The sequence below is a fragment of the Theobroma cacao genome, chromosome 9 (assembly GCF_053813885.1).
Source record: "Theobroma cacao isolate CCN51 chromosome 9, ASM5381388v1, whole genome shotgun sequence".
NCBI classification, from domain to species: domain Eukaryota; kingdom Viridiplantae; phylum Streptophyta; class Magnoliopsida; order Malvales; family Malvaceae; genus Theobroma; species Theobroma cacao.
Genome location: NC_142647.1, coordinates 41,091,870 through 41,119,474, shown reverse-complemented (window position 1 = coordinate 41,119,474; position 27,605 = coordinate 41,091,870). Strand labels below are relative to the sequence as shown.

General features: G+C 33.1%; 4 protein-coding genes across 10 annotated transcripts; 1 reads left to right on the top strand and 3 right to left on the bottom strand.

Annotated features, from left to right (window-relative positions):
• Positions 1 to 406: 406 nt before the first annotated feature.
• LOC18589839 (zinc finger CCCH domain-containing protein 56) lies at positions 407 to 3,768 on the top strand. 2 transcript variants are annotated; one of them, XM_088810328.1, is made up of 3 exons: positions 407 to 1,240; positions 1,507 to 2,148; positions 2,236 to 3,768. In XM_088810328.1, exons 2-3 carry the CDS (start codon positions 1,530 to 1,532, stop codon positions 3,654 to 3,656), a joined length of 2,040 nt encoding a protein of 679 aa, XP_088666454.1. In that variant the 5' UTR covers positions 407 to 1,240; positions 1,507 to 1,529; the 3' UTR covers positions 3,657 to 3,768. The 2 variants fall into 2 exon arrangements, with proteins under 2 accessions (XP_088666454.1, XP_007015052.3); XM_007014990.3 differs by having other exon boundaries at positions 1,507 to 3,768.
• A 1,672-nt stretch (positions 3,769 to 5,440) lies between these two features.
• Positions 5,441 to 8,725, bottom strand: LOC18589838 (putative pentatricopeptide repeat-containing protein At3g01580). 2 transcript variants are annotated; one of them, XM_088809445.1, is made up of 2 exons: positions 7,878 to 8,725; positions 5,441 to 7,793 (listed from the first exon to the last, which is right to left on the bottom strand). In XM_088809445.1, exons 1-2 carry the CDS (start codon positions 8,710 to 8,712, stop codon positions 6,127 to 6,129), a joined length of 2,502 nt encoding a protein of 833 aa, XP_088665571.1. In that variant the 5' UTR covers positions 8,713 to 8,725; the 3' UTR covers positions 5,441 to 6,126. The 2 variants fall into 2 exon arrangements, with proteins under 2 accessions (XP_088665571.1, XP_017982144.2); XM_018126655.2 differs by having other exon boundaries at positions 5,441 to 8,725.
• Positions 8,726 to 10,387: 1,662 nt separating this feature from the next.
• On the bottom strand, positions 10,388 to 11,634 carry LOC18589837 (transcription factor ORG2-like). The gene is made up of 3 exons (XM_007014988.3): positions 11,331 to 11,634; positions 10,738 to 11,106; positions 10,388 to 10,647 (listed from the first exon to the last, which is right to left on the bottom strand). The coding sequence occupies exons 1-3, from the start codon at positions 11,622 to 11,624 to the stop codon at positions 10,558 to 10,560; spliced, it is 753 nt and encodes a 250-aa protein (XP_007015050.3). The 5' UTR covers positions 11,625 to 11,634; the 3' UTR covers positions 10,388 to 10,557.
• Positions 11,635 to 20,636: 9,002 nt separating this feature from the next.
• Positions 20,637 to 26,641, bottom strand: LOC18589836 (MATE efflux family protein). 5 transcript variants are annotated; one of them, XM_007014986.3, is made up of 15 exons: positions 26,493 to 26,641; positions 26,028 to 26,293; positions 25,614 to 25,797; positions 24,958 to 25,079; positions 24,468 to 24,677; positions 24,174 to 24,364; positions 23,890 to 24,025; positions 23,667 to 23,763; positions 23,458 to 23,558; positions 22,929 to 23,092; positions 22,211 to 22,282; positions 22,013 to 22,129; positions 21,809 to 21,904; positions 21,186 to 21,307; positions 20,637 to 20,999 (listed from the first exon to the last, which is right to left on the bottom strand). In XM_007014986.3, the coding sequence occupies exons 3-15, from the start codon at positions 25,691 to 25,693 to the stop codon at positions 20,957 to 20,959; spliced, it is 1,551 nt and encodes a 516-aa protein (XP_007015048.2). In that variant the 5' UTR covers positions 25,694 to 25,797; positions 26,028 to 26,293; positions 26,493 to 26,641; the 3' UTR covers positions 20,637 to 20,956. The 5 variants fall into 5 exon arrangements, with proteins under 5 accessions (XP_007015048.2, XP_017983434.1, XP_017983432.1 ...); XM_018127945.2 differs by having other exon boundaries at positions 23,667 to 23,757; positions 26,028 to 26,617; XM_018127943.2 differs by having other exon boundaries at positions 25,910 to 26,616.
• Between the last annotated feature and the right edge of the window lie 964 nt (positions 26,642 to 27,605).

The window sequence follows — 27,605 nt, the reverse complement described above, 5'->3', positions numbered from 1 at the left end:
ATAATTGTTCTGCCCGCTTATTAAACCAAAAGAAAAAAAAAATCACCCTACTCCCAATTTTCAAATAAATAAAAAAGAAAAGAAAAGAAAAAGAAACCGTCCCGTTGTGACGGATGGGGAGAGAGAGTTTTCCTTTTGACTAAATTGACTTATTTAACGCCGTTGGAAGAATCAGGCTCACCCGACATCCGCTCCACCGAAGGCTCCGATTCACCGGGCCCCAATTTTTAAAAGGATATAAAAAGGGCACCCCGTCAGTGGGTCACTGTCCACCGCTTTACCCGGTCACCAATCCCTACAATTCTCAGTCACCTACCCCACTCTCACCCGGTCACCCTCCCTACCTTGGAAAAAATTTAAATTTAAATTGAACTCACCCTCCCTCCTAACCCTCCATTTAATTTCTTGGCAAAATTTTGCATTTTGACCTTTATCTTTCTAGACTTCCTTCAATGGAAATAAACTTTCGCTCCCTTTCTTCTTCTTCTTGCATTCTCTCCTGTTATCTCCGTACAGTTTGGTGCAGTTACCATCTCAAAATCTCAGAACAAGCAAGCTGTGCTTTTCTTATTTCTTTTTTTTCCCCCAATTTTTAAATTTTTTTTTGGTTTTGAATTTAGTTTAAGATTTGTTTAATTGAATTCTTATATGATTCTTGCAAAGTTGAACGATTGCTTGACCAGTTCTTTCCTTTTTTTTTTGGTTTTAAATATGTTTGGTTGGCGAGAAAATATGGAAAAGTCAAAGATATTTGAATGTCAAATAGCTTTTTTCTTGAGCAGCTATGCAATGCAATGTTAGTATGACTCAGCCTGATATGGAATTCATTTATTAATTTTAATAACCATTGAGGTTCTCGTTTGAAAATTTCATTATTTCTTTTTCTTACTAATCACATTGATTTTCTTGTTCATTGAATTTTCGTAATTACACCCTCAATTTCTAGAAGTTATATTTTCAACAATTACCACTTTCTAGAATATAAATTTAAATTTTTTCTTTCTTTTGAGTTAAGCCCTGTAAATTCGAGTCTTGATTTATTGTTAAAAATTTGGAATTATAAAGTATTTTCAAAATGAGCTTGTTTTTAGGTTACTCCAAAGCTTTACTTATTAGCAAATCAAGATTTCCGGAAAAATTGATTTGTCCCCTTTTTCTAATTTAGTCCTTCTTTTCCTATATATACCCCAGTTCCTAATCTCCATTGATAATTTTTCTGATAATTCTCTTCGAAATCCAGGTTAGTGAATGATATTTTCTTTTCGTTTTTTCTGTTTCACAATAACTTGAAGTTGCTTTTTTTTTGGGGGGGGGTGGGGGGGGGGGGGGGGGGGGCGGATCGCTCTTTTATGCTTTGTTTTATCTTAATTTGTTCCCTTTGCAGTTGCATTGATGCCAGAGAACTGTTATTTGGGAATTGTATATGATTTGAAATAGTTTTCACTGCTATTTGCTTGTTCTTGTTGGTTGGTGTTTTGATTTTTTGATGGATTTTGTTATTCTCAGTTTCTGATGGATTGGATTGAAGCATGTGTGGCGGTCTAGAGCAGTTAAATATGAAGACTACTGCTCCATCCTCCTCTCTGGAAACCAAAACAATGGATTGTCTAACTGGAGCGGTAGGTAGTGAATGTTCGTTCTCTGTCTTGCTTGAGTTTGCTGCTGATAATGATGTTGAGGGATTTCAGAGATCTATAAGGGATGTTTCTTTGGTTGGTGAGGTTGGACTTTGGTATGGTCGACGTAAGTGTACGAAACAAATAGTGGTGGAGCGTAGAACTCCGTTAATGATTGCTGCTAAATATGGTAGTGTTGATGTTGTGAACTTAATTCTTTCTTTACCAGAGGTAGAAGTGAATCTCTCGTGTGGCCCAGATAAGAGCACTGCTCTTCACTGTGCTGCTTCTGGTGGATCTATTAGAGCTGTTGAGGTGGTCAAGTTGCTTTTACTTGCTGGTGCTGATCCTTGTCTTACTGATGCCAATGGACATCGCCCCTTCGATGTTATTGTTTCTCCTTGGAATATGCCCCAGATGAAAGTAGCCCTTGAAGAGCTCTTAAATAATGCCGCTTCTGTTTGTCTTGAGAATTTGCATGAGTTGACTGTCAGTTTGAGATCTAGTTCATCGTCCCTCTCAACTTCTCTGGGTAGTGGTTCCTCATCCCTTGTATCAGATGCAAAGATATCTTTAGTTACATGTAAGCCTGCTGATAACAATATTTCTTCTGCTCCAGACAGGAAGGAGTATCCTGTTGATCCATCTATTCCTGATATTAAGAGCAGCATTTACGGCACTGATGAGTTTCGTATGTTCTCATTTAAGATCCGACCTTGTTCCCGAGCTTATTCCCATGATTGGACAGAGTGTCCTTTTGTTCATCCAGGTGAAAATGCTCGAAGAAGAGACCCAAGAAAGTTTCATTATAGTGGCGTGCCATGTCCTGATTTTCGTAAAGGGACCTGTAAGCGTGGAGATTTATGTGAATATGCTCATGGTGTTTTCGAATCCTGGCTGCACCCTGCCCAGTACAGAACTCGGCTCTGCAAAGATGGGACAACTTGCAATCGTCGTGTCTGCTTCTTTGCCCATAGACCTGAGGAACTGCGACCACTTTATGTGTCCTCTGGAATGTGTATTCAGTCTCCTCAATCCGCTGCCTCTGCTGTGACTGCAATGGATAGGGCTGCAGCCATGAACCTTTTGCCTGGTTCTCCCTCAGCGTTGTGTGCAATGTCAATGTCTCCATTTTCTCCAGCCATGTCACCTTCTGCAAATGGTATTTGTCAGTCACCCGTAGGTTGGCCTCAACAACATGTGCCAACTTTGCATCTGCCTGGCAGCAATATTCAAGCAAGCCGTTTGAAGTCTTCTTTCAATGCAAGAGACATGCCTGCAATGGAGCTTAATATGTCACCGAATTTTGATTTGCATCAGCAACAGCATCTTAATAGTTTGTCCTGTCTTTCACAACCACACTTGGTTACTAAGTCTGCAAATTTAGATGGGTTTTTTTTGACTGAGTTCTCTTCTCCTCAATATCCTGATCAAGTGACTGCTATGCCTATGTTATCTTCTGCGCATAAATCTGTGCTTCTGAATCAGCTACACCAACAGCAAAGGGTGTTATCTCCAATCAAAACAAACATCTTCTCTCCAAAGAATGATCACCCTCTTTCGCAGTCTGCATTTGATGCTTCCTTGTCAGAAAGATTTTCACCTTGGCACGTGGAGCCTTTATCCCCATTGAACTCTCGGTTTTCTGCTCATACTAATCTTGAGAAGCAGTTTCGCGGCCTAAGCTCACAGGAACTTGAATATAAGCTCTCAGATGATTTAGAATCAAAAGGTACTGTTGGTTCCCCTGTAAATTCTTGGTCAAAACGGGAGACCCCCAATGATAAAGTAGATTGGTCAGTTCAAGAAGATGAATTAGGTCAGTTTTGTAAATCATGTTCTCTTGGACATCATGATATGGAACCTGCAGTTTCGTGGGTTCAATCACTGGTGAAGGAATCTCCATCTGCTTTGGCCACAGCTGCAGCCTCAAGCCAGACGCTTTCTGTTGAGGGCTCTAACTCCCATAGTGATTTCGGTGATCACGCAACTTTTGGAGCATGGCATGAGCTCTTGAAGCTTGATAAGATTATGGCTTAGTGAAAACATTATTGTTTTTGCCAAGCTGGTTTATTAAAACTGAATTGTTTATTATTTGGTTGGTTGGTGATATGGGAATTAACAAGATAGAGGAAGACAATGTACAGAGAAAGGAATAGGTATTATCCCCATTTATTTATTGCCATCACAGAACAAGTCAAGAAGGGATGAGAATACCAGCCCTGGGTCAGGAAATTTTCTCACTGCAATTTTCCTTCAAATTCTTTGTTTGTAGAATAAGTTACATGTTCCATTGACATGTTGCCATCCTATTGTTTTATTATTATTTGAATCTATTGTTTCTGCATATGAATTTGCAATGGAATTCAACAGGTTGAAGATTTCTTTTTCAATAGTATGTTGTCAATTTGTTGGGTCCTTTTCCCATCTTTCCCTCTTTTTCGCTTTGCTTTGGCTTGTTTCATTCTCCATTTCTGTTAAAAGCTTGGGGAATGGATGATGAGTTGTATCTTAATCTTTAGGCTGGGGATCATTGATGGGAAGGTGGAAAGTAAATTTGTTTAGAATATCTTCAATCTTTAATGAGAGATTGTTTGTGGGGATGAGGAATTTAGTATTCTTAGGCAGAAAGATGTGATGTAAAATATTCATTAAAGAAAAGAGATATGAGATAGGGACCCTACTTTTCAGACAATGGGGCTTTAAGGTACCATGTAGAGTTCAGATAAGATGTCTAGTGTCTACCCACTCACACCATTCTAGGCCAACTTGCTCAATTATGAAAGGATTGATCTTAATGGTTTGCCTAACATTGTTCATGTTTTAGGCTTTGTCCTTGATTGAGCGAAAGGATCAGGTTTTAACAAGAACTGCAATAAAAGGATGAGGCTGGGGCTTGGAAGTGAATCATAATATTCAATTGGGACCTTTCTGCTAGATAAAGGTGATGCTGGGGCCTAGAAGTGAATCACAATATTCTATTGGGACCTTTCTTTTTGATAACTGAATTTTCATTACTGTCTTTTCTAGTTTTTTTTTTAATTACAGAAAAAAAAAGATTTTTTTCAATTTTTTAAATTTCATTAAGTTGGGTTCATGTTAGAATTTGAAATTTTAATTGTTGAATATATTCTTTTTTAGTGACATGATCAATTTTAGTTGACATTTCAACTTACAATCATAGTTATTAATATCGTACAATACACTAAAATTTCGATACACACCATACATATCTCAATGAATTTTAGGACAATACTGTTACACCTGCTATTCTTTGGCTCTTGATTGTTCTGAACTAATTTTTGGATCTAGCAGCATTGCTTAATGTGAATGTTGAAAGCATTCCCTCTTCCATTATTACATGTTGAAAGATTGTTTTGAAGTTTAGTTGAGGAAGCAGTGAAGTGCTTCCCATAGGCAGATCTTTTCCCAATTATATCAATTTTGAGGGCTGGCCGGTGGGGATAGGGCGGCGTGGCAGGACCATAGTCATAACTTTTATGATTCTAATTAAATACTTAAGACAAAAAATAAAGACTAAATTTTGGCCTAGAAACAAGCCCTTTAAACTTGATGGTTCCTGATCAAACTATTTGGATTAGTGAACTTTCTGACTCTGATGCTGATTATATTCACAATCTAATCCTCTTGGCTTTGATTTGGATGCAAGGGCATTCCAGAGAAGTACACAAAGCTACAGAAAAGCAGAATGGATTCTGAAAATTGGTCAGCATCAAGAAATATTTCCATTTTAAAGGAACCTGCAGAGCAATAATCTGGATAAAGAAAGTGCAGCTGGATAGAAAAAGGAACAATTCAAGACATTTGAATAAAACATATGCTTCCATTAATGTGTATAATGAATAAGCAAGTTCACCCAGGATTTATTTATGATGTTCCTAGTTAACTAGTGAAGTAATGAAGAATATACAGAACATAAGACTAACACAAGGCTTAAGGTCTTGCATTGGTGAGTGGTTACTTCCAGAAGGTGAACATAATCTTATAATAAAGGAAGTTTGACGTGCTTAGCATTGCCAAATCGTTGTTACCTCCTGCATTTTGTATGACCTCTATCTGCAAATGTCCATGGTTACTGTGTAACAATCTTCCCAAAATTTTAGGCTCCATAATCTCATAATTTTTCCTTCTTTTGATAGAAGCATGTATGACATTAGAAATACTACGCTGAGCTGCCGTATATATGACCCCTTTCTGCCAGTGTCTATGGTTAAATGTGAAATGATCTTCCCAAGAATTCAGACTTCATAATCTTGCAAGAATTTCTTTCATTTGATGGAAGAATAAAAGTTACCAGGTCAAAACTTTTTATCTCAGTGTTAGTCAAGCTTCAACAATATCCACACCTAGGCAGGGAATCAGGTCATCATCCTCCAAAACTGTCTGCAACCAAAAGGATTTAGTTCATGATTCAACACCATGCTTCATCCATCAGATGATTGCATGCACCCATCAGAAAGTCACTTTAAAGGCCACAATTCGCTTCTCTTTAAATGTACTCTTCATCAACGTGCAATATCCAATGAGGATCAGGAACATATCCAATTTCTTTCATTGAGTGCAACAAGGAATTCAAATTTGCATAGATTTTGTCAGCCATTGGGTGTGATCTATCTCCAGCAGCAAAATAGTGAATCTGGCTTCTAACAACAATCCAACTCATTCCAGGAGGCTTTCTCAGGCCCTTCGCTTTGAGACATGTTCGTATTTGTCTGACGTCTGACCAGAGACCTGCTGCAGCATATGCATTACAAACCAAGACATAATTCCCTGGGTTCATTGGGTCCAATTCAACAATTTTTTCAAAAATGGCCTTAGCTTCTTTAGTGTAACAATGATCCCTATAAGCACTAAGCAGAGCTCTCCAGACCGAAGCATCTGGTTTGATGGGCATCGATTCAATGAACCCTCTAGCTTCATCTAAGCAGCCTGCACGACCAAGCAAATCAACTACACATCCATAGTGAGCAAGCTGCGGGGTGATGTGAAAATCATGAACCATGGAATCAAAGAGCCGCAGTCCTTCCTCTATCATACCAGAATGGCTGCAAGCTGATAGAACAGATATGAAAGTTACTTCATTTGGATAGTAACCATCCTCTAGCATTTGTGAGAAGGCAAGAATAGCATCAGAACCACGACCATGCATTCCATAACCAGTTATGATGGCATTCCATGAGATAATATTTCTCCTTGGTAAGGTTTTGAAGATTCTTTCAGCACTTTGCATGCTACCACATCTTGCATACATTGTTATAAAAGCATTTCCAAGAGACAAATTGTAACCTAAAGACGATTCCTGCCGTAACATATAAGCATGGAAACATTGACCTTGAGGCAGATGAGCAAGATGGGTGCATGATGAGAGAATATTTATTATTGTAACTGAGTTGGGCTCCACTTCTGAAATCATGCGGCTAAAAACTAGAAAAGCTTCATGAGCGAGGTTGTTTTTAACATAGGTGGCAATCAAAGCATTCCATGAGATCAAATCTCTTCCCGGACAGCTCTCAAAAAGATTCCTAGCTGTTGCTTCATCACCGCAGTTAATATACATATCAGTAAGCGCAGTGTTCAAGGATACGTTTACTTCTATCCCCTGCTTTATCACAAAACCATGAAGTGATCTCCCAATATTAAGGCAAGTTTCATCTTTGCAAGCAGCAAGGATTGAAATTATTGTGTAAGAGTTAGGTTCAACGTCCAATTCCCACATTAAACCAAAGACTTCCCATGCCTCACTTCCCAATTTGTTACGGGCCAGAGCTAAAATCACTGTGTTAAATGAGATTACATCTACATTACTCATCTCACTAAAAACCTTTTGGACAGAATCTATACAATTCTGTTGAGCATACATATTTAACATCGCATTCCCTAGATTAACATCCATCCTCATACCACTCTTGCTTGCATAAGCATGTAAACTTTTACCCTTTCTCAAACCATCAGCTGATTCAGCACATAAAGAAAACATAATAACAATAGTTCTGTCATCTTCTTTGTTGCCTTCAGTTCGCATGTGAACAAACAAACTAGTGGCTTCCTCATTACAGCTGTATTCAAAATATGCAGATATCATAGAATTCCAAAGCGCAACATCACGTCTGGGGGTGACATCAAATAATTTACAAGCTGATTTCAAACTTCCAATATCTGCATACATATTAAGTAATGCATTAACTATGAACAAGTCATTGCTATAACTACACTTAATGGCCATTTGGTGAATTTGACTACCTAATTCAAGAGATCCAACTTCTGCACAGGCCTGAATAAGAGCCAACATTGTAACAGAATCAAATTCAACTCCATCCATGAGCATTTTCTCAAAAAGTTTCAAAGCTTTCAAGGATTCTCCAATATCAAAATACCCCTTAATCATAGCATTCCAGCAAACAGTATTCCTTACAGCCATCAAATCAAACACAGTATGCGAAGCCCTGACATTAAAACTCAAATAAAACCCAATCAAAGCAGTACCAACATGAGGATCCAAATCAAACAATCCATTCCTCAAACAATAACCATGGATCTCCTTTCCTAACCTCACTTCTGCAACCTCCTGACATGCTAAAAGCATGGCTACCAAAGTCCGCGAATTCGGCCTAAAACCCTCTCTTTGCATCCTCATCACCAAAAAAACCACTTCCTCAAATTCCCCACACCCGGCATACCCTGATATCATCGCATTCCACGAAACCAAATCCCTCTCAACCATTTCATCAAACACCTTACGCGCCTCTTCAATAAATCCACACTTACAGTAAAAATCAATAATGGCAGTCCCAACTCGAACATCTTCAATCAGGTTGGTATTTCGAATACTCAAGTGTATTCTCTTGCCAGTTTCAACGGCGTTTAGCTTCACACATGCCTTTAAAACCAAAGGCAAAGCGGCTCTATTGGGTGTTAAACCCAGAGATTCCATGCGGGAATATGTAGAGAGAATTGCATGGTCATTTTTTAAGTTGGTTTGGTTTTTGATTAATGAATTCCAATCCTTTTGTGGGTCATCCTTGATATGGGTATTCTTGGGAGCAAAATGGAGGCCTAAGGAGAAAGGTATCAGCATTTCATTTGGCGGGAAAAAGATGCATAATGAGAAGAAATGGTGACCGTTAAAATTTGTTTTTCAGTTAAGCCCCGGCCGTTGGGCCCATATTAGGACCTTATCCATGGCGAAGTTCTTCAAAGCCCATTTCAAAACGTTGGGCTTAGCGTCTTGTTCGGCTATTTGGACATTGGGCTAGATCATCAAATTGCAAATTTTTTTTCCTAAAAAAATACATATACAAAAAAGAAAAAAGAAAAAAAATCGAATATCTAAATAAAATATAAAATAGTCATAATAAAAATATATAATAAATAAAAAGGAAACATGAATTGCATTTGTGAAAGGGACATCCCATTTTTTCTCGTCCTTGGATTCTTCTATTGAAGGGGACCAAAAAAAAAAAAACAAAAAGAAGAAGAAAAAATGGGTTAGGATTTTGGATTTTAAGTCTTTTTAGGGTTTAATTTTTGGGATTGTGAGTTTGTAAAGAAGAAATGTGTTTTTTTTTTTTTTATTTACTTGCACCCTATGCATTTAAGTTTTCAAGTAAATGCAAATCAACCAACTATGGGATTTTAAGGAATCTTGAAAATTTTTAAGTGAGAAAAATTTTAAAATTCAACTAAAAGTGTTGAAGAATTTAGAAAAATTTTTTTATACAAATGATTTTCATTAACTTTTTAAATAAAAGTAGTAAATGACTAATCTAAGAGATAATTTTTAGAAAATGGAATAAAATAATGTAAAAATATTTAGGATAATAAAAATAAAAATAAAATCATGCAAAATAGGAATAAAAAGAAGAATTCAGAAAATAATAAAAAGAAAAAGAAAAAACAAATCAAAGGCATAAAAAATCATAAAAAAAATAGAAGAAAAGGAAAGAAGCAAAAGGAAGCAAGAAGGTAAAATATTAAACCAAAACCTTTTTCAAAAAATACTAAATTAATTTGATGACAATGCCCTTTTAAGGAAAGAAGTAATTTTTTCCAATATTCTTGAAGTGAGGAGATTTTCCTTAATTTTAACCAAAAGTGTTTGGAAGATTTAGAAAAGTTTTCAATATTTAGAAAATAAGATAAGAAAAAAATCAAGGGAAAAAATTAATTAATAAGGATTATTCAAGACTAAAATAGAATAACACATAATTACTTGATGTTGTTCTCTGAACAAATATCGAAGGGTGCATAACCGTACTTCCAAACGCTAATTTTGTTTCATAAATTTTAATTTATTATTTTTAATGAACTTAAGTCATGTTTAAGATTTCATTAGTAATAATAAAGGTTAATTAGGTGGCCAATCACACTTTAAAAAAAAAAATTGGTGAACATTCCTTTAATCATCGGACGGTTGGATTATCGAACTACATGTTGCTACAACTTTAATTACAAGAAAGTACTAGTCAAGATGTCTAACATATATAATTACTGGTCAGTCACCATAATATTTGCATTTGTAGAGAAGTATTAAATTTAAATCTCCATTAAATGGGAAATTTAAACCCCACAATATATAGGTTTATAGGAGTACCGTATGTCCACTTTGATTATAGTTAAGGTAGTGAATAAAGATATGAATTGTCAAAGAGTTGCATGTATCCTGTTTCATTCCATTACTGACATCTTAATTACTGAATCTTCCATGTGCAGATGAGAGGGGGAAGATGAAGATATATCATTTCCCACATATATAATTAGTACTTGGATTTCCATTTTCTTTTTGGTTTCAATGAACATTGAAAAGGATGCCCTTGAAATAACAGAAGCAATTGATCCTTTAACAAAGAGAAGAGGCATCAACATGCCCTTTAATTATATGTAGAACTTCGCAGTTAGAGGGATTGATCCTCTAACCAAGATATTAGGGTAGCAGGTCTTCCCTATTATCAAACAATATTGACAAAAGCTTCTCACTCAAGGCCTCTGATTCCAGTTTGTAAGTTGTCTCCGCCTGATGAATCCAAGACAGAAGGATGTAAGAAACAAATGCAATAGGTAACCAAAATTAAATAAGCAAAATAATGAAGAAAGCTACACATACCTGAAGATGAATATTATAGAAGACGTCCATTCCTCCAAATGACTCAAAAGAAGTAGCACTTAGTAGGTGGAATAGACCATCTTGCTCCAAGTATTGCAAGATTTTAGATAATTGATTCTTCTGATCAACTTTACGCATGGATATCTGAATTGCAATTTCACTATCTGTTAGCCTGTTAATGGATATAGCACTACTTAAAGATCTTTCAAGTCTGCTTTTTCTTTGCTGTTCTTCACGTTTAAGACCACTGCGCTCAGAAATCCTTAACAAGAGCTTTTCTTTCTTCTGAACCAATCTCTCAACTTGCTCTTGCAACTCTGGTATATATTTGAGTGCATGTGAAACCGTGGCTGGAAAGCTTAACTTCTTCTGCGGTAAAGGAAAACAAATGAATGAGTTGCATATAACCAAACAGGGTTTTCATTTTGCATCCGAGCATTTATCTCATTGGTTGGTGCAGAATCCCTCTATTTAAAAAGCAAGGTTCGAATCCCTCCTCTCCTAATTATAAAATAAAAAAAAAACAGAGTTTTCGGAATAGTATATATGTGTAAAAAAAAGGGAAGTGTGATGGAGAAATATATTATCAGTACCATTTGATCTGCTACTGGAAGCAACGAACGGAGGGATGAATACAAATTGTTAACCTTCTTACGCCGGTCGCGTTCGCTAGCATTGTGGTTAAGCTTCTTAACCGTGCTAGGGTCAGGACTGTTCTGAGCAGTGAAAGACGGAGATTGATGATCAAGTAGAATTTCTTCTTGTGGTGGAGGAAAATGAAGAAATGACTCTACACATTGACTGCCGCCGTAGATATAGTCCTGTTCATAGCCTATGGGATTGATTAAAGGCCACTTTGGGAATGGAAAAGGAGTTAATGCGCACATATTGGATTGGTGTAACTCAATGGAACTTTGTTAGGAAAGTGAAAATGACCATGACATATGTATATATACAAACTACCTCGAGACTTACTAATTTGTTTAATATTTCAGGGATTTAAACAAAATTGATCTTTTAAGAGTACTCATTATAATAAGAAAATAAAAATGACATTAGTTTCGTTTTAATTTATGTATACGTACACGAGTTTGCACATGTTTGAGATATGTATTTGCGTGTTTAAATTTTTGTAATTAATCAATTCTTAGAGATGTAAGACTCGAAAGAATACATTTTATAAATTTTTTACAAATTGAGTATATTTAAAATGGTGGAGCACATGAAAGACATCCAGAAGATGCTAGTTTAGAAGCCAATTTGATTTTTTCACTTAGAATATTAGAAAGATTCACTCGCTGGATTTGTAGTTCAGATTTCCTTCTACTTGTTGTTAAACAAGTGACAATGCAAGAAAGAGAAACGGACAGAAAGAATAGAAAATAAGGGAAGGAGGTGCACGAGGCAAGAGTAGGGTCGCCACTCAAAGACATGCGCAACGACTCCCATGCCACGTGGAGAACAGGTTCCCCACCTGAGGCTCCCCAATGTTTGTGACAAGATTCTTGTTGTATTGGGAGATGACTTAATATGGATGTTTACCAAAAGAATATGCCTAACTACTTGCCTTTGAGCATTGATTATTAGAATTAATTCATTAAAACAAGTAATGGATTAAGTAAGCAAATGTAATGTTGATCATTTCTTTAAAACAATGATTACAAGTTAAGTAAGAAGAAGATAGGAAATATAAAAAAGGGTTAAGGTTTCATGGGAGTTGTTGGGACTTCTAGATGTCTTGAGACGCCTTAGCTACTCAACTTCAGGTTTACTCAACAATAAGTATATATAATGTTAATTTTGGGTAAATTTTTTGCCTAAGTTTACCTCCTAGCCCTCAGACTAATTAAGTTCAACTGACTTAATTTATCATTTCTTATTTAATTCAGGTGTAATGTTATGTAAGAACTAGCAAAACATTCCAAGGTCTAATCATTTGACTACTCATCATAAAAATTAATTTCTTATATATAAACTTATTACTATGTTTATGCTATCTGTAAGTAGTCGGACTATTTCTTGGACAAAAAAGCATTATTCATGCATGCTATAAAATCTTTTTATCCTTTTATAAATATAAAAAGGTTCATTAAGACGAGGAATTGAGTGTTTAATAAAAAAAAAAAACTGTTATATCTTGATTGTAATACTTGATGGTGTGAAAAATCGTTATTCATATTTGCTATGCAAGTCTTGCCCTATAGGCATAGGCATATGAAAATTCATAAATAGATAATGAATTCTGGTAATGTACTTAATTAGTCAAATAAATATTGTCTAAGCTGCAAACTTGTAGCACATCAGACGACGAGATAAGATATTGGATTATAAGTGTTGGGATAGGTAGGATAATGACTCTACTGTAGTATATTGGATGGACACTTTTGCTTCTTGAATCAAGCGCCATCCGTTACCAAAATGGCCTCTCTCATCTTTCTTTTTTTAAGATCTTTGAACATGCCAAAAGCAAAGAAGAAAAAAAAATAGTGGACTTCTGGGTTTGGGTTACTTCCATATGTACCAATGGATTCTTCAATCTCAAATTGTAATATTCCAGACCAAATAATAGATTTGGGTCAAGATATTGATATATTTTACAGTGTGACAAATATACCTTTATTTGGGTTAAGGTATTGACATATCTTAAAAGTGAAATAAATAAGCTTTTATCAAGTTATTTATAAATATTTGGATGTAAGCCATTTTCTTCTATTAGGGTTTATCAAAATATATACTCGGATTAATATAAATAGCCCACTTAAACTTAGCAGTCACTTTTCATTTTAGCAAACAAAAGCTATGAAATGAATTTCACAAGAATCTCTTTGTGTAACATTTGGGGATTTTTAAGATTAAGTTTGGAGAACAAAAATCAAAGGCTGTTATAGATTTATCATTACAAGGTGAGTAAAAATCTCTTTCAAATTGAAAAAAAAATTTTATTGGGTTACAAGAATTTTGATTGAAGTTTATGAAAAAATACCTGGAAGTGTTGTGCTTTTGACTATCTTCATGATTTAGCATAAGTTAAGCGTTTTGATTTTGCTGTTATTCAAATTTTAAGAGTTAAATATGATTAAATACAATTGGTTAGAGGCCAGATGGGGAGGAATTGAATTTTCATGAATTGAAAAGGGAAATCTGCTTGTAAACCAAGTTTTATATACTATATCATACTTTTAATTTTAATTCTGTATTGATTTATGGAGTTTCACTATTTAAATTATATATGATTTGAAAGATACATAAATCTATTTTCTAATGAATCAAACTGAAGTGGATTATGAGTTTCTTAGGTGAAGATATGAGCTTTTTTGTAAAGACAGTGCAAACTGCCTAGCAACAACATCAAGGGCAATTTGGGAAATTTTCTAATATTTTTCTACAGTGAATTAAGTGTCGAACTTTATATGAATAGAAAGTCTATTAAGAGCCTGTTTGGCCTGACTTTTTTCTAACGCTATTATGAAGCTCTTATGAAAAATAATAACTTTTAAAATTAAGTTAAAATTGTTTGGTAAATTTCTTTTTATAAGTTATAATTTTTGTTAAAATTATCATAGAATGTTTTTTTTTTAAAAGGATAATATTGTAATTATTTTTAATAAATGAGGATATTTTTAGAATAAAAATAAAAATTCTCTTATATTTTTAAAAGAAGAGAAGCTCATACTTGGAGCTTTTTTTGAAGCTCTTTTTTTAAAAATTTTGTTCTTAAAAAAAAGCTGTTTTTTTTTTTTAGAGCTTCTCAAAAAATCATGTTTGACCTACCTTTTGCTTTTAAAAGATAGATAAGCTGAAAAAAAGTTAAGCCAAATATACACTAAATCTAGTTTTCAACCCATTAAACAAATCTCGATTTCTAGTTTTGTAGTCTAAGATATTGTCATTTTAGTGAATGATGTGCAAGCTATCTAAATTTTTTTATTTAAAAGAGTTTGGATTATTTCGTGTAGTTTTGAGAAATAAATAGATTTTAGAGAGTTTTATTATTTCTGATATGTTTAAATAATTGTTATTAGACTTTTATTTTTTGGGAGAAAGCGAGTTCTTATAGTGAAGGTTTAAATGATATGTTTATGATATTCTCACACACCTTACTTGTTTCAAACTATCGTATATGTATATTTCTGAAAATAATTAAATGTTTTATTTCTTTATTTTCAATATATGAAAATAGGGTCAAGCATATGATTTTTTTCTATTCTGATTTATTTATATGGTGAAGGTTGATTTATGAATTTTTTTTTACTTATTCATATGATAAATATTGATTTACAAATGTTTTAATTTATTTATATGATGAAGATTGATTTATGAATGTTGCAGTTTATTTATATGAAGGATATTGATTTATAAATAAGATGAAATATTTGATTTTAAAAAATATTTTAAGAGCTAGTAAATGATTCCTAGAAAGTGGGATAGTCGATAACAGAAGTAATTTTATGGCCTTACTAATGTGCTATAGTAGTTAGCATACAATCTTGCTAAAAAGTTATAACGGGTTAGCGTAGTTAGTACATAACCCTACTAATAGGTTATAATAACTAGCATACGACCTTACTAATGAGTTATAATTGTTAGTAATGATCATGAGAATAATTTGTTTATATGATCCTTGTTACGGGTTATTGTAGTCACCTTAGCTAAAAATGATGAAACTTTACAATTTTTAAAAATTGAATTTATGTTTTGCTCAAACAATGTTTGAAGAATGATATTTGATGACCAATAATTTATGAATTTATGAAATTATTCATTTTGAATTATGATGATTTTTTAACTGCTTGAAAGCATAATTTATTCATATATTCTCTTGAATGATCTACATATGATATATTAAAAACAATGCTTGATTGGGTAAGATGTATGTAGCTATACTTGTTGAACTGTGATTTGCTCATACTTTTATATACAATTTTACAAATGACTAGAAATGAGAGCTTTAGAATTATGGGAACTAAGAGAATAATTTGAAAAGTTTGCTTTAAGTTACATTTGGTTTATGGAATAGAATATCTATTTTGTGATAATAAAATAGAATAGTTATTATGCAATTTAGTATGATGAATGGAATATAGTAGAAATAGTTATTATGATTTATTATAGTATTTGGTTGGTAAAAATAACTTTAGAATAAAAAAGGAATAGAGAATAAAAAGATAAAAATATCATTTATTACATAAATTATTGTTTTATTTTTAAAAATATTAATATTTTATTTATAATCTAATCATTAACATTATAAAATACTAATATCTTGTTTTAAATGTTATTATGATTATTTATTTTTAAATTATTTTATTTTTAAATATTAATAATTTATAATTTATTTAAAATATTAAAATTTGATACTTTAAATATTAATATCTTATTTATAATTTAATTGTTATTATGATTATTTATTTTGCTTTATTTTATTTTTTAAATATTAATAATTTATATTTTATTTATAATATTAATAATTTAACATTTAAATATTAATATTTTTATTTATATTATATTATTAATTTTTGAAAATATTAATATTTTATTTATAATTTAAATATTATTATGATTATTCATTTTTATTTAATTTTATCTTTTAAATATAAATAATTTATATTTTTATTTAAAATATTAATAATCGATCATTAAAATATTAATATTTTATTTATAATTTAATCATTAATATTATAAAATGCAAATATCGTATTTATAATTTAAATGTTATTATGATTATTTATTTTTATTTGATTTTATTTTTAAGTATTAATAATTTGTAATTGATTTAAGATATTAATAATTGGTAATTTAAATATTAATATTTATTTATAATTTTGTCATTAAAATTTTAAAATATTAATATTTTATTTCTAATTTAAATATTATTATGATTAAAATATTAATACTTGTAATTAATTTTAAAATTCAAACTATTTTATAATATATAATTAAAAACTTAAAATTTTTATTATAATAAGATTTATTTTTTCTCTATTTGCATTTTTCATTTTTTAATTTATATTTTCACTTAATAATTTAAAATTTTACTATTTTATGTATAATTTAAATATATCATAATTTAAATATTAATAATTTTTTTTAATTTTTAATTTAAAATATTAATTTTATAAGTTTAAATTTGTTATTTTTGAAAGTAAATAAGGACATTTTAATCCAAAATGTTTGGACTTTATTTTCATGGGTGTGAAATAGCTAATACCATAGAAGAAGGTGGTATTAGCTGTTCCAAGCTTTTGCCAAGTTTCCTCCAAAAACAAACCAAATTAAGGGAGAAAATTTTATAAAGAACGAAACATACAGTTAGTATCAAGACATTATTAGCTATATTGAAATTCTATTATGTGTAATTGATATTTAAGTATCCAATTGTTTAGTTAATTTAGTCTACCATATTGGAGACTTTAGTTAGATTATAATACTTATATATGCGATAATGTAAGAATGGAATTGTCAGAATGACTTCAATTAAAGGCTTATATATGAAGGAATGATTGAAAGGCTTTGTATTACTTTGAGGCTTAGTTGATTGTATTATGTCCCAATCTCAAGACATGACGTGATGTCATGTCTCAAAATCGAAACATGATATAGCCATATTACCTTGAGATTAAGCCTTAAAGTGGTAATGAAGCCTTTTTATCTATCAAACTGATAAAAAACCAAAATTGAAGTCATACTGATAAAAATCCACAATTGAAGTCATATTGATAATTCTATTTTAACATTTTCACATAAATAATTATTGCAATCCAACTACAGTCTACAAGATATTAAAGTAAACATCTAGAAACTTAAGTATAAATTACACATACATAATATGAGTTTCAAAATAATTAATAAGATCTTGACACTAAAGTAGACTTTTCAAATTGTTATCTTAGCTTCCATAATTCTAAAGTTCTCATCTCGTGTCATCTATAGAAATATAAATAACGGATGAGCACACCATACCTCAGCCAAGTATAGCCATACAAACCTTATTAGGATCAAGCATCGTTTTTAATATATCATATATATCATCCACGGGAATAAATTATGCTTTCAATCAGTTGAAGAATCATTATTTACAAAATGAAGAATTTCATAAGTTCATAAATCATTGATCATCAAATATCATTCTTAAATTATCATTCAAGCAAATCATAGATTCAATATTTCAAATTTATTAAGTTTTATTATCTTTAGCTATGGTCACTAAATATCTTGTGACAAGGACCATATTAGCAAATCATTTTCATAATCATTACTAACTATTATATCTTGTTAGTAAGACCATATGCTAATTATTATATCCCATTAGCGAGGACAAAGAAATAGTTTTGGTATTAATTATCCCACTTCCTAGAGATCATTTTGTAGCTCTTAAAACGTTTTTCAAAGATTTCATTTTATTTATAAATTGATATTCGTCATATAAATAAACCAAAACATTCATAAATCAATGTTCATCATATGAATAAACCAAATCATTCATAAATCAATCTTTATCATATGATTAAACCAAAACAGAAAATAATTATACGTTTGGCTTTATTTTCATATACTAAAAATAATGAAATAAAATATTTAATTCTTTCAAGAAATATACATATACGATAGTTTCAACAAAAATAAGGCATATAACAATATTCTTATCTTCTTTTACTTTAACAAACTCGCTTTCTCCCAAAAATAATCAAAAGCCTAATAACAATCATTTAAACATATTAGAAACAATTTGACTCTCTAAAATCTATTTATCACTTAAAGTTATACAAAATAATCCAAACTCTCTGAAATAAAAAATCTAGACAACTTGCACATCATTCACTAAAATGACTATATCTTAGGCTACAAAATCCAAAATCAAGATTCATTTAACGCGTTGAAAACTATATTTAATAGGCTTTACATCCATGTAAAATTCGATACTTAATTCACTATAGGAAAAGTGTATAAAATTTCTGAAATTGCCCTTGAAATTGTTGCTAGGAACTTTGCACCATCTTTACAAAAAAAAAAAAATCATATCTTTATCTAGGAAACTCAGAATCCAATTTCATTTGTTTTATTAAAAAATAAAATCATGTAGTTTTCCAAAAGTATAACTCAAATAGTGAAACTCTATAAATCAGTACAATATTAGAATTAAAGTGAAGGTACAATACATGAAACTTATTTCTTACAAACAGATTTTCCTTCTTAATTCATAAAATTTTGATTCACCCTCTAAACTAAGCATATAATCATGTTTAATTCTTAAATAATTGATAAGTAATAAAATCGAGTGGCCCAATCTAAGCAAGATCATGAAGATACGTGAAGATTACAAAATTTTTAGTTTTTTCTCATCAACTTTAATTCAAATTCTTCTAAATCAATCAAATATTTTTCTTCAATTTAGAAAAGGGTTTTTACTTACCTTGTAATGATAAATCAAACAATAATCTTTGATTTTTATTCTCAAAACTTGATCTTGAAAGTTCCAAATCTTAGCTAAATTTTTTTTTGTGAAGTTCACTCCATAATTTTTGTTTTCTCAACCAAATGAAAAATGGCTGCTACGTTTAAGTGAATTATTTATACTAACCTAGTTTATATTCTAATAAACCCTAGCATAGTTAAATAACTTAGACCCAAATATATATATATATATAACTAACTAACTTGAGAAGCCGATTTGTCACACTTTGTATCATTTGGGCTGGGTATTACACAAATATGCAATTTTATGAGCGTTCAAATTGTTCCTTCCCATTCTAATTAATCTTCTTTTCTCTAATCAACCAACTCCACTTATAACCATCCATGCTGCCAACAACCTGCCTCTCATACTCCCTCCTCTGAACTTTCCTTCTTGGAGAGTTCAATTCAAGTCTGTATTGGTTAGATAAAACCTGCGAACTCATCCATGCCATGATTCCCCAAGATTGCTCCAACCCTCCAATCATGGTTACCAATCCTGCATATGATCACTGGATATGCTAGGATAAACTCTTACTAAATGGAATAATTTCCTCTGCTGCAGAAGGTGTTTGTGCCATTCATTGCTTTTGCCACCTTTCCTCAACAATAAATATGCCAACAAGTCTGGATCTAGTATGATAAGTCTCAGAAAAACTGACCAATCCAAAGGGCACTAGAATTGTCTCGGAATATTTTCAGCATAGCTAATTAATTGGCCCTGGCCCTGGTTGAGTAACCTGTTACTACCACTAATAGGCTATGTAGATATGGCCTTTTAATTATTGTGATGTATGAATTTATAGCTAGCGAACAAGATTATTTTTTCTATTAATAACATAAAGCTTTACAAACTTTGATCGATATCCCAAAAAAATGAAAATATCATTACAGTAAACACCATAGTCGAGAATTAAACCAACATTTCCGATAAACAAAAAAACGAATACTACTTCCCTTACCACCAAGCCTAAAGCAAAAAGAATGTTACAAAAAGAAAACAAAATTTATATTTTAAATTATATGTTCAAAAGCAAACCAATGAAATATATATAATAAATTCTCAATGACTTGAGAGAAATCAAGTTAATAGTGTCATAATCATATCATTAATTATCGTAATTATTTATTTAATCCATAATCTATTCGCTTGTTCTAATTATGTTCACAAAGATTAATACCCTTGGTGCAAGATAATATGTACTCCATACTGGACAATTGTTTGCAGCCCAAAAATTTTATCAAATTTAACTTTAGCACAAACTCGGCCCAAGGCAATGCAGGCTCTAATTCCACCCTCATCCCATGGCCTTGCCCAAATAAAATCAGGCAGAGCACAGAGGGAGGTCAGACCATATTGCATATCTAACAGGGATTTGCTGGTTTGCAGTTTGATAAACTTTGGTTTTTCTACATAAGTGCCAATATTTGACATCTAAAGATAAAAATTCCAAGCAATGCATCTTAAGCTTTATTTGCTGTACATACTCCAATGCTTCTCAGCATCAGACCAAGGAAGTTTGTCCTTAACTTTCTTCTTTACATTTATAAAGCAACTTTAATGAGCGACTTCAAATTTCTGTGCAGATAAATAGACGAAGCAAGTTTGAAGGAACCAAAGCTAAGAGCATGATAGAAAGCAGTAAAAATGCTTTGGCTGCTAAAATTGTTTCCATGAGGATAAAATTATGGAAACAAGAATGCAGCTTCAGAGGAAGACTTGCAAAGCTGATACTTGTCAAAACCAAAAAACATAAGCAAGCTACATTCAGACCCTGAGAAACTTCCAAGGCCCTGTTCCTGTCCCTATCCTGCAAATACAGCAGCAGATTTGTTTTGGATGTTTAATCAATAAGGCTGTCCTTTCTTCATTTATTGAACATTTTGGGATAAAAGCCGTGCCCTGCTGTGGCTTAACCTATCCTCGGGCACAACAAAAGCAAATAGAAAAAAAGAGAATGACACTGTAAAATCATGCTAAATAAAATGAAAATTACCTCCAAAATCCAGCGAATGCTCGAAGACTCATATATATGGTCAGAGCTATCCAGAGACCAATAAATCCACGACTGGAGGAGAGAATGGACAAACATATGATGCTGACAATAGCTACAAGAACCTGGAGAAAGGAAGAATGTCATATTAGTTTCTTCTGCTAAGAGAATGATTGGAATGACTATCAACCTTCATGCTTCTCTGATTAACCAAAAAAATAAGAGGAATCAGGAGTAGGAACAACACTCTTAATTGACGGGTAACTTTCTTTACCACTCCAAACTCCTGGTGGATGAGCAGGGTGTTATATTATAATAGTTTCACAACACAAATTCAAGTATTACATAGAAGGGTAACTAATATTCAAGTCCTATGTGCACCTTCCACTTCTCCCTCTCCTATGGCTACAGAGTGAGTCCACTCCCTACGTCTCTCCCCGTCATTTTATAGTATTTTCAGAAACACTTTCCTTGCAGTGGAAATTAGAAATTTTTTGCCCCAAAAGAAACAGATCAATATGCTAATACCTACTCTCTAGTCTAAACAGTGAGCGCATAATGAATTCCAAAGACAGTAAGAGCCCTAAAAAAAATCTTCATAGTATCAAAATAGATAATAGACTTGCCAAGGAGAAGGCAGAATATGCAAAGTCAGATGCTCCAAAGTTGACACCATCAAATACAAATGCTAAAGAATTGATGGGCTGAGTAGCTGCAACAAACTGAAAAAGAGGAAAAGAATATTAGTTCTGGACTTCTTGTGATCTTTGGGGTTAGAACAGGTTGAAAGTTATTATAGTCTTTCTTTCAATGCAGGCAAGACTACTTACCGGAATGCCTGTACCAATGAGGTGTAGGACATTGACATCTTTCGTAAATAATTTTGCTCCAAAACTCAATCCCCCTCCAAGTACGACTGCAAGTATCAAACCCAGAACCAATCCTAACTGCAGTACATAGACATTGACCTTTAGAGGAAATCATGTTAGTGAAAGGTAAATTGATGTTTATGTCATATGATACGGCACCTGCAATACTCGAGAAGCAGTGGCTGTTGCCTTTTCATGGTCCCCTTTTGCAAATGCACTTGCAAGAATGGCCTGAAAGAATTGAAAACAATTAAATTACTATGAGAACGAGTCTATCCAGAGAAAAGTAATCCGAAACAACAGACGAGTAGCAAGAAAACAATGTAAGTTACAAGTATAACGTATAAAATTCAGTGGGCCTGGTAAAAACACATTTTTCTCCTCAGTAATTGGATGAGAGAAACTACAGCTACTAAAGGTATGAGCAGGTATTTGTAATGTCTAATATCTATGTATTACTTGTTTGCAACCTTTTATGAGTTGTTACTTGTTTCTGAATTTAAGGGTAAACTTAATTCCTAATAACAGATGTTGAGAAATGATAACAGGAGCAGAAAATCTACAGATGTTGGTAAGAGAGAAGATTTGACAATCCTAAAAGATAAAACTATTACACAAACCTTGAACTCCAGTTATGTTGCTTCAGAAGATTAATGACAAGAATTTTCTATGGCGTCAACCCACCATCAGAATGTTTCTTCTTCATCTTTTTCTTTTCTTTTTTGTAAACTGCTAAATATTGAAGGTACATTTTCTCTGCTTTTCATTTTTATAGTCTTTAATATTGAAGCAAAGAGAATTAAATTACATCCTGTCGGAGAAGATACTGCTTTTTTTTTTAATGTATTGATAGTAACTAAAGAGAAGCATTTCTAACCTGTCCAGCAACAGCCAACCCATCAGCAAGAAGAGATGTCGCCAACCAAACCTGCAAGCATACTTGGAATGCAGCCATGGATGTTGATCCCTGTCTGGCAGCCATTGATGCAGACAGGGTGATACAGAATGTAACAGCCATAACCCTTATTAACAATAGAAAACCTGGATTCAAGTACATGAAACAAGGAGGGAATACTAATTGGTCAAATAAAAGAGGCTGATACAGATTAAATGCTCTTAGACAAGTTGTTGCACCAACTACCTATGCATATCTGATATGACTAATGAACATAAATTACTCTTTTTTACCAAACTCCCTGATGATGGTCATAATGGTAAAATGTCAGTGTACAAGACAATCTAAAATAAACATTGATTCAGTCTGATACTTCAACAATTAACACACATAGACACAGAGAGGGACAAAGAAAGGGAGAGAGATAAATTGTAATGAATAAGCCCTAAAGATTCCAAATTGCAAGTAATGTTGATATTTGAGAATTTGTAGAAGTCAAATTAAAAATTACCATTCTTAAGAAATCTACTGAACTGTAGATGCTTTAAACTAGGAGGCAAGAGGTCAACTTGACTCATTAACTTCCACAAGAGTATAACTGAAATGAGGTACCTGCAATCCCCAAAGAAATTAAAAGACAAAATTAGCAAGTGAATACAATAATGTTAATGCATTCTACACCTATTGATGGGCCGTGACTGCTGATTGGATATAACTTACTGAGATATCACATGAGCAATGGCTGCACCGCTGACACCCAGATGGAAAACAAACATAAATATTGGGTCCAAAATAATGTTTGTTACATCTCCTGCCACTAAGTGTAGATCAGATGGATGAGAACAATTTAAAATAGTAGGTAGACAAGAAACAAGCAGAAATATTTCTTGATGTGTTAAAAAAGATCAAAACCATATCACAAACTACTATTAATAGGATATACCAGTGGCATATAAAGGAGTTTTTGTATCTTTAAATCCTCGAAAGACCCCTTGCATGGCTAACGAGAGAAGAACTGCAGGAGCACCTAGTGACCTTAATGTCAAGTACTGTTGTGCAGGGTTTAGCATGGGTGAATCCTACAGGAATGGCCAAATCTGCCGTCACTACTATTGCAGAGTATATTAAGGCATTGAACACCAAACTAAAATAATTAAAACAACAAAGAGAAAAGAAAGAAATAGAGGTTCAAGAGCCTGCTTTTGTTCTCTTAATCTGAATACTTACTGAACTGACTCCCATGAAGTTCAATAGAGGTTTTGCTCCAGATATCAGGAATATGGCCTGCAGGAGACCAAGGATACCACCAATAACCAATGCTGATGAAGCTGATGGGATATGCCTTCTTTCAGGCTCAAATTTAGCAATATCAAAACTGCCTCCTAGTGTTTTTGGCTGGTATGCACCCTCGCTAGATTCTGAAGATCAGAGTAAGAGAAATAACATTCTACTGTTAAAACTGTGTAAGATGAATTTTTGGCATGAACTAATTTAAGATAAGAGGATTTGCGGATGACGTACCTTTTTGTGGTATTAACTCTTTACTTTCATTGTTTACATATGAACCTGTTTCTAAGCATTCACTTTCTTGTGCTTCAGAGCTCACTCTTCCAATAGTATCTTCCTCAGCTACGAAAGAGGTTGTGACACTGACAAGTGGGAATATTGCAATTCTAGATACTTGATTGAACAAGGCAATAGAAACTCCTACAGCAGCAAGTTCCACTGGACCTATACGTATCAAGTAAAACTAGGTAAATCTTCCCATGCAAAAACTTTATCTGGAAGACAAGAAGCTGGCTGTAAAGAAATGGCAGTCCATTTCAAGACTGTGGTTAGGGAACATACTCTCTGTCAATCCCCTACATACCTTGTCAAGCAATTAAAAAGGAAAAACTGGTGCACCAAATATAAAGCTCAATTTAAAAATGAAGGCTCAGAAGAAAGAACCACCCCTCTTTCACCTCCCCCAACTCTCACATGCTCAGACATAAAGAGCAAAGAAAAATACCTATTTGGCCAATGAATGCTGTGTCAACAAGAGAAGCAATAGGGTCAGCTGTCAAAGCCAGTGCTGCAGGCAATGCAATTTGTGCTATCTCTGATCCAAGGTCATCCAGTTTAAAAACATTTCTGCTCATATAATTGCAAAATCAGACATTTTATCCTAGATATATATCTCTTAATCGAAAATTTATATAAAGAATAATAAATTTTCAAGTCTTCAAAACCATTATTGATAATTGAAGCAGACGAAAGGACTTTGATATAATTTAAGATGTGATACTCAAAACAACATTTCTTTCTTTTATTGAATGTTTGTATATAATTGTTGTTTTACTATTTGTTAAAATACTTGTTTATATATATTTCATCAATAATATAAAAAGTGGAATAGAGAAACCGCAAGGAAGTATGGACTAACTAATGAATGCAGCAGTGTCTCTTAAATGATTCTCGCTTGTACCAATGAAAACCTGACTTGGCAAGTCTAATTAAAAATTTTGCAAAATGGTTTGAACTTCAACCTTCTGTTTGTTCATCTAAGAGTGCAAATGCAATAATAAAGATGAAACTTCCAATCCTGGAAAAAGCTAATCAAACTACTGAACTGCCTATCTGACCAGCTAACCATATACAAGCAAAGCAAAATCTGGGAATTCATACCTGACATCCTTGAAGAAAATGAAAATAGGAAGTCTCATCTTGACCCTAGATAGATATGGATCATCTTCTTCAGCCATCATTTTGGAAGGGTAAGTCACAGAGAATTAAGCCAATGGTCTCACAAACTGATCCCTGTATCCGCCTGATTTTATCACCTAAGACATGATAAATTACTATTGAGCACCTGGGGGAGAAAAAAGAAGTTGGAATGATTTTAACCATTGTCAGTAATCTATATAATCTACAATTTTCCATAAGAGAATGAATGAACTGATAATAGTAATAGAACGGATTACCTGGAACCATGAAAGTGTTTTTACTTTAGAATTTTTCTATCAGGTTTCAGTTATATATATCAAGGCAATACCAGTTGAACAAAAGTTCCTGTAAAGTCGACAACAGGAAAGGCTGTACCTGTATCTTTTTACTTGTAAGCTCCAAGAAGTTTCCCCTGCTTCCAACTCCAAGGCTGGTTTGAAAACTCAACACCAAATAATCAGAACAAGACTTCAGTCTTACCAGTCCCGATGGAAACACAAGTTCTCTAACTTCCCAATTCCAAGGATGTTGATAGATTTGATTAGGACACACTTAAGACTCTTCAACATTGAATTTCTCGACACCCACAAGAACCACAACTCCCACCTTCTTTGTTTTTGAATAGCAACCACAACTCCCACCTAATTTTAGGTCCAGAAGAAAAATGAATGTACTCTCAATTTCTCAAAAATCTTAACAATAAATTTTAAACTTGCAAAAACATATTCATCTCAAGTGTCAAAATAAATTTGGAGTTGAATACTACATTTCAACTTTTGAAAACCCAGACACCTCATCAAAACAAAACAAAGCAGAGCTGTTAATCAACACACCACCTACCTAAATTCAACTCTTGAAGAAAAATCTAACTGCCCCACTGTCACTTGCCTAGTCCTTAAACAAGAACAAGGACATACCACTTTACCAACCAATTTTGCCGGTTTGCCAGAGAGAGATGCTAGTCCGTGGTGCAGTCTAGAAAAATGCATATATCTGGCCAGAAGTGTGAGACAAGTCTAATAATTGGGCCCACCGTCCCATAAAAGGGTTGATTCTGAATGGAGCTACCCCACAAAGTTGGATTACAAGTGTCAGTATCAGATTCAAGAAAAAACACCCATATGCATAAAAATCCTCAACACTGTCACTGCATGCATATGAAAGGTTGCCAGGTGTCGCCACTGTTTCATGCAGAAACTCCAAATTTTAGTCCAAAATGAAAACCATTATTGGAGCCAGCCAGCAGAAACTTGAGAAGTTGTTTTCGTTTTTCATCAGCCTGTTGTTTGTTTCTGGTTGTCTTTTCTGAAATATATTTGCAAGGGAGAGTGAGGAATTCTGAGTACAGATACGAGAATAAATGTTGGGGCAAAGAGGTTCTAGAAAGCAACTATAATAATAAAAAAAGGCACTCCATGGAAAGTATTCAGTAGTTATTTGAAATTAAAAAATTATTTATTTGCGGATGAAAAATCATTGAGCTATAAAATAGACGGTTCACATAAATTGGAAACTACGTGCAGAATTCTCCTACTTATTTGTTATACGTTGCTTTTGCCTCTTTCATGAAAATTGAACATATAGAGCCCTCCCCGGCTCCGCCCTCCCCTCAAAAAGAGGTGGAAGAAAGGGACATCTCTCCCATCGTTATGGTGGGCGCGGGGGAACAACATAGCTCCAGCAGTTCTTCAGCTCTAACTTCAAACAACATTAATAAATTGCACTTCGAATTATCTTCTTTCAATTGGAGAACAAAATTAAATGTATTTGTTCCGGAAATTAATAAGGATATCTTAGCCACTAAAACAAGAGGATTCCAATTTTGAAATGTATGAACTTAAATGTAATTTATAGACGACACAAGAGAGTGCTCCTTAATTTCCATTATAAAGTGTAACTTACATCTAACTTTACTTCTTTTTTCTTCCTCTTCTAATCACAATTCAGCTTTTT

Coding starts and splice junctions, on each gene's coding strand:
- LOC18589837 (XM_007014988.3), bottom strand. CDS start 11,624: ATGTGCGCATTAACTCCTTTTCCATTCCCAAAGTGGCCTTTAATCAAT. Junction 11,107..11,330: donor TTCCAGTAGCAGATCAAATG/GTACTGATAATA, acceptor CCTTTACCGCAG/AAGAAGTTAAGCTTTCCAGC. Junction 10,648..10,737: donor TCTATAATATTCATCTTCAG/GTATGTGTAGCT, acceptor TGGATTCATCAG/GCGGAGACAACTTACAAACT.
- LOC18589838 (XM_018126655.2), bottom strand. CDS start 8,712: ATGCTGATACCTTTCTCCTTAGGCCTCCATTTTGCTCCCAAGAATACC.
- LOC18589836 (XM_007014986.3), bottom strand. CDS start 25,693: ATGATGGCTGAAGAAGATGATCCATATCTATCTAGGGTCAAGATGAGA. Junction 25,080..25,613: donor ATTTTCTTCAAGGATGTCAG/GTATGAATTCCC, acceptor TTATATGAGCAG/AAATGTTTTTAAACTGGATG. Junction 21,308..21,808: donor CATATTCTGCCTTCTCCTTG/GCAAGTCTATTA, acceptor TCCTTTCTCCAG/GTTCTTGTAGCTATTGTCAG.
- LOC18589839 (XM_007014990.3), top strand. CDS start 1,530: ATGTGTGGCGGTCTAGAGCAGTTAAATATGAAGACTACTGCTCCATCC.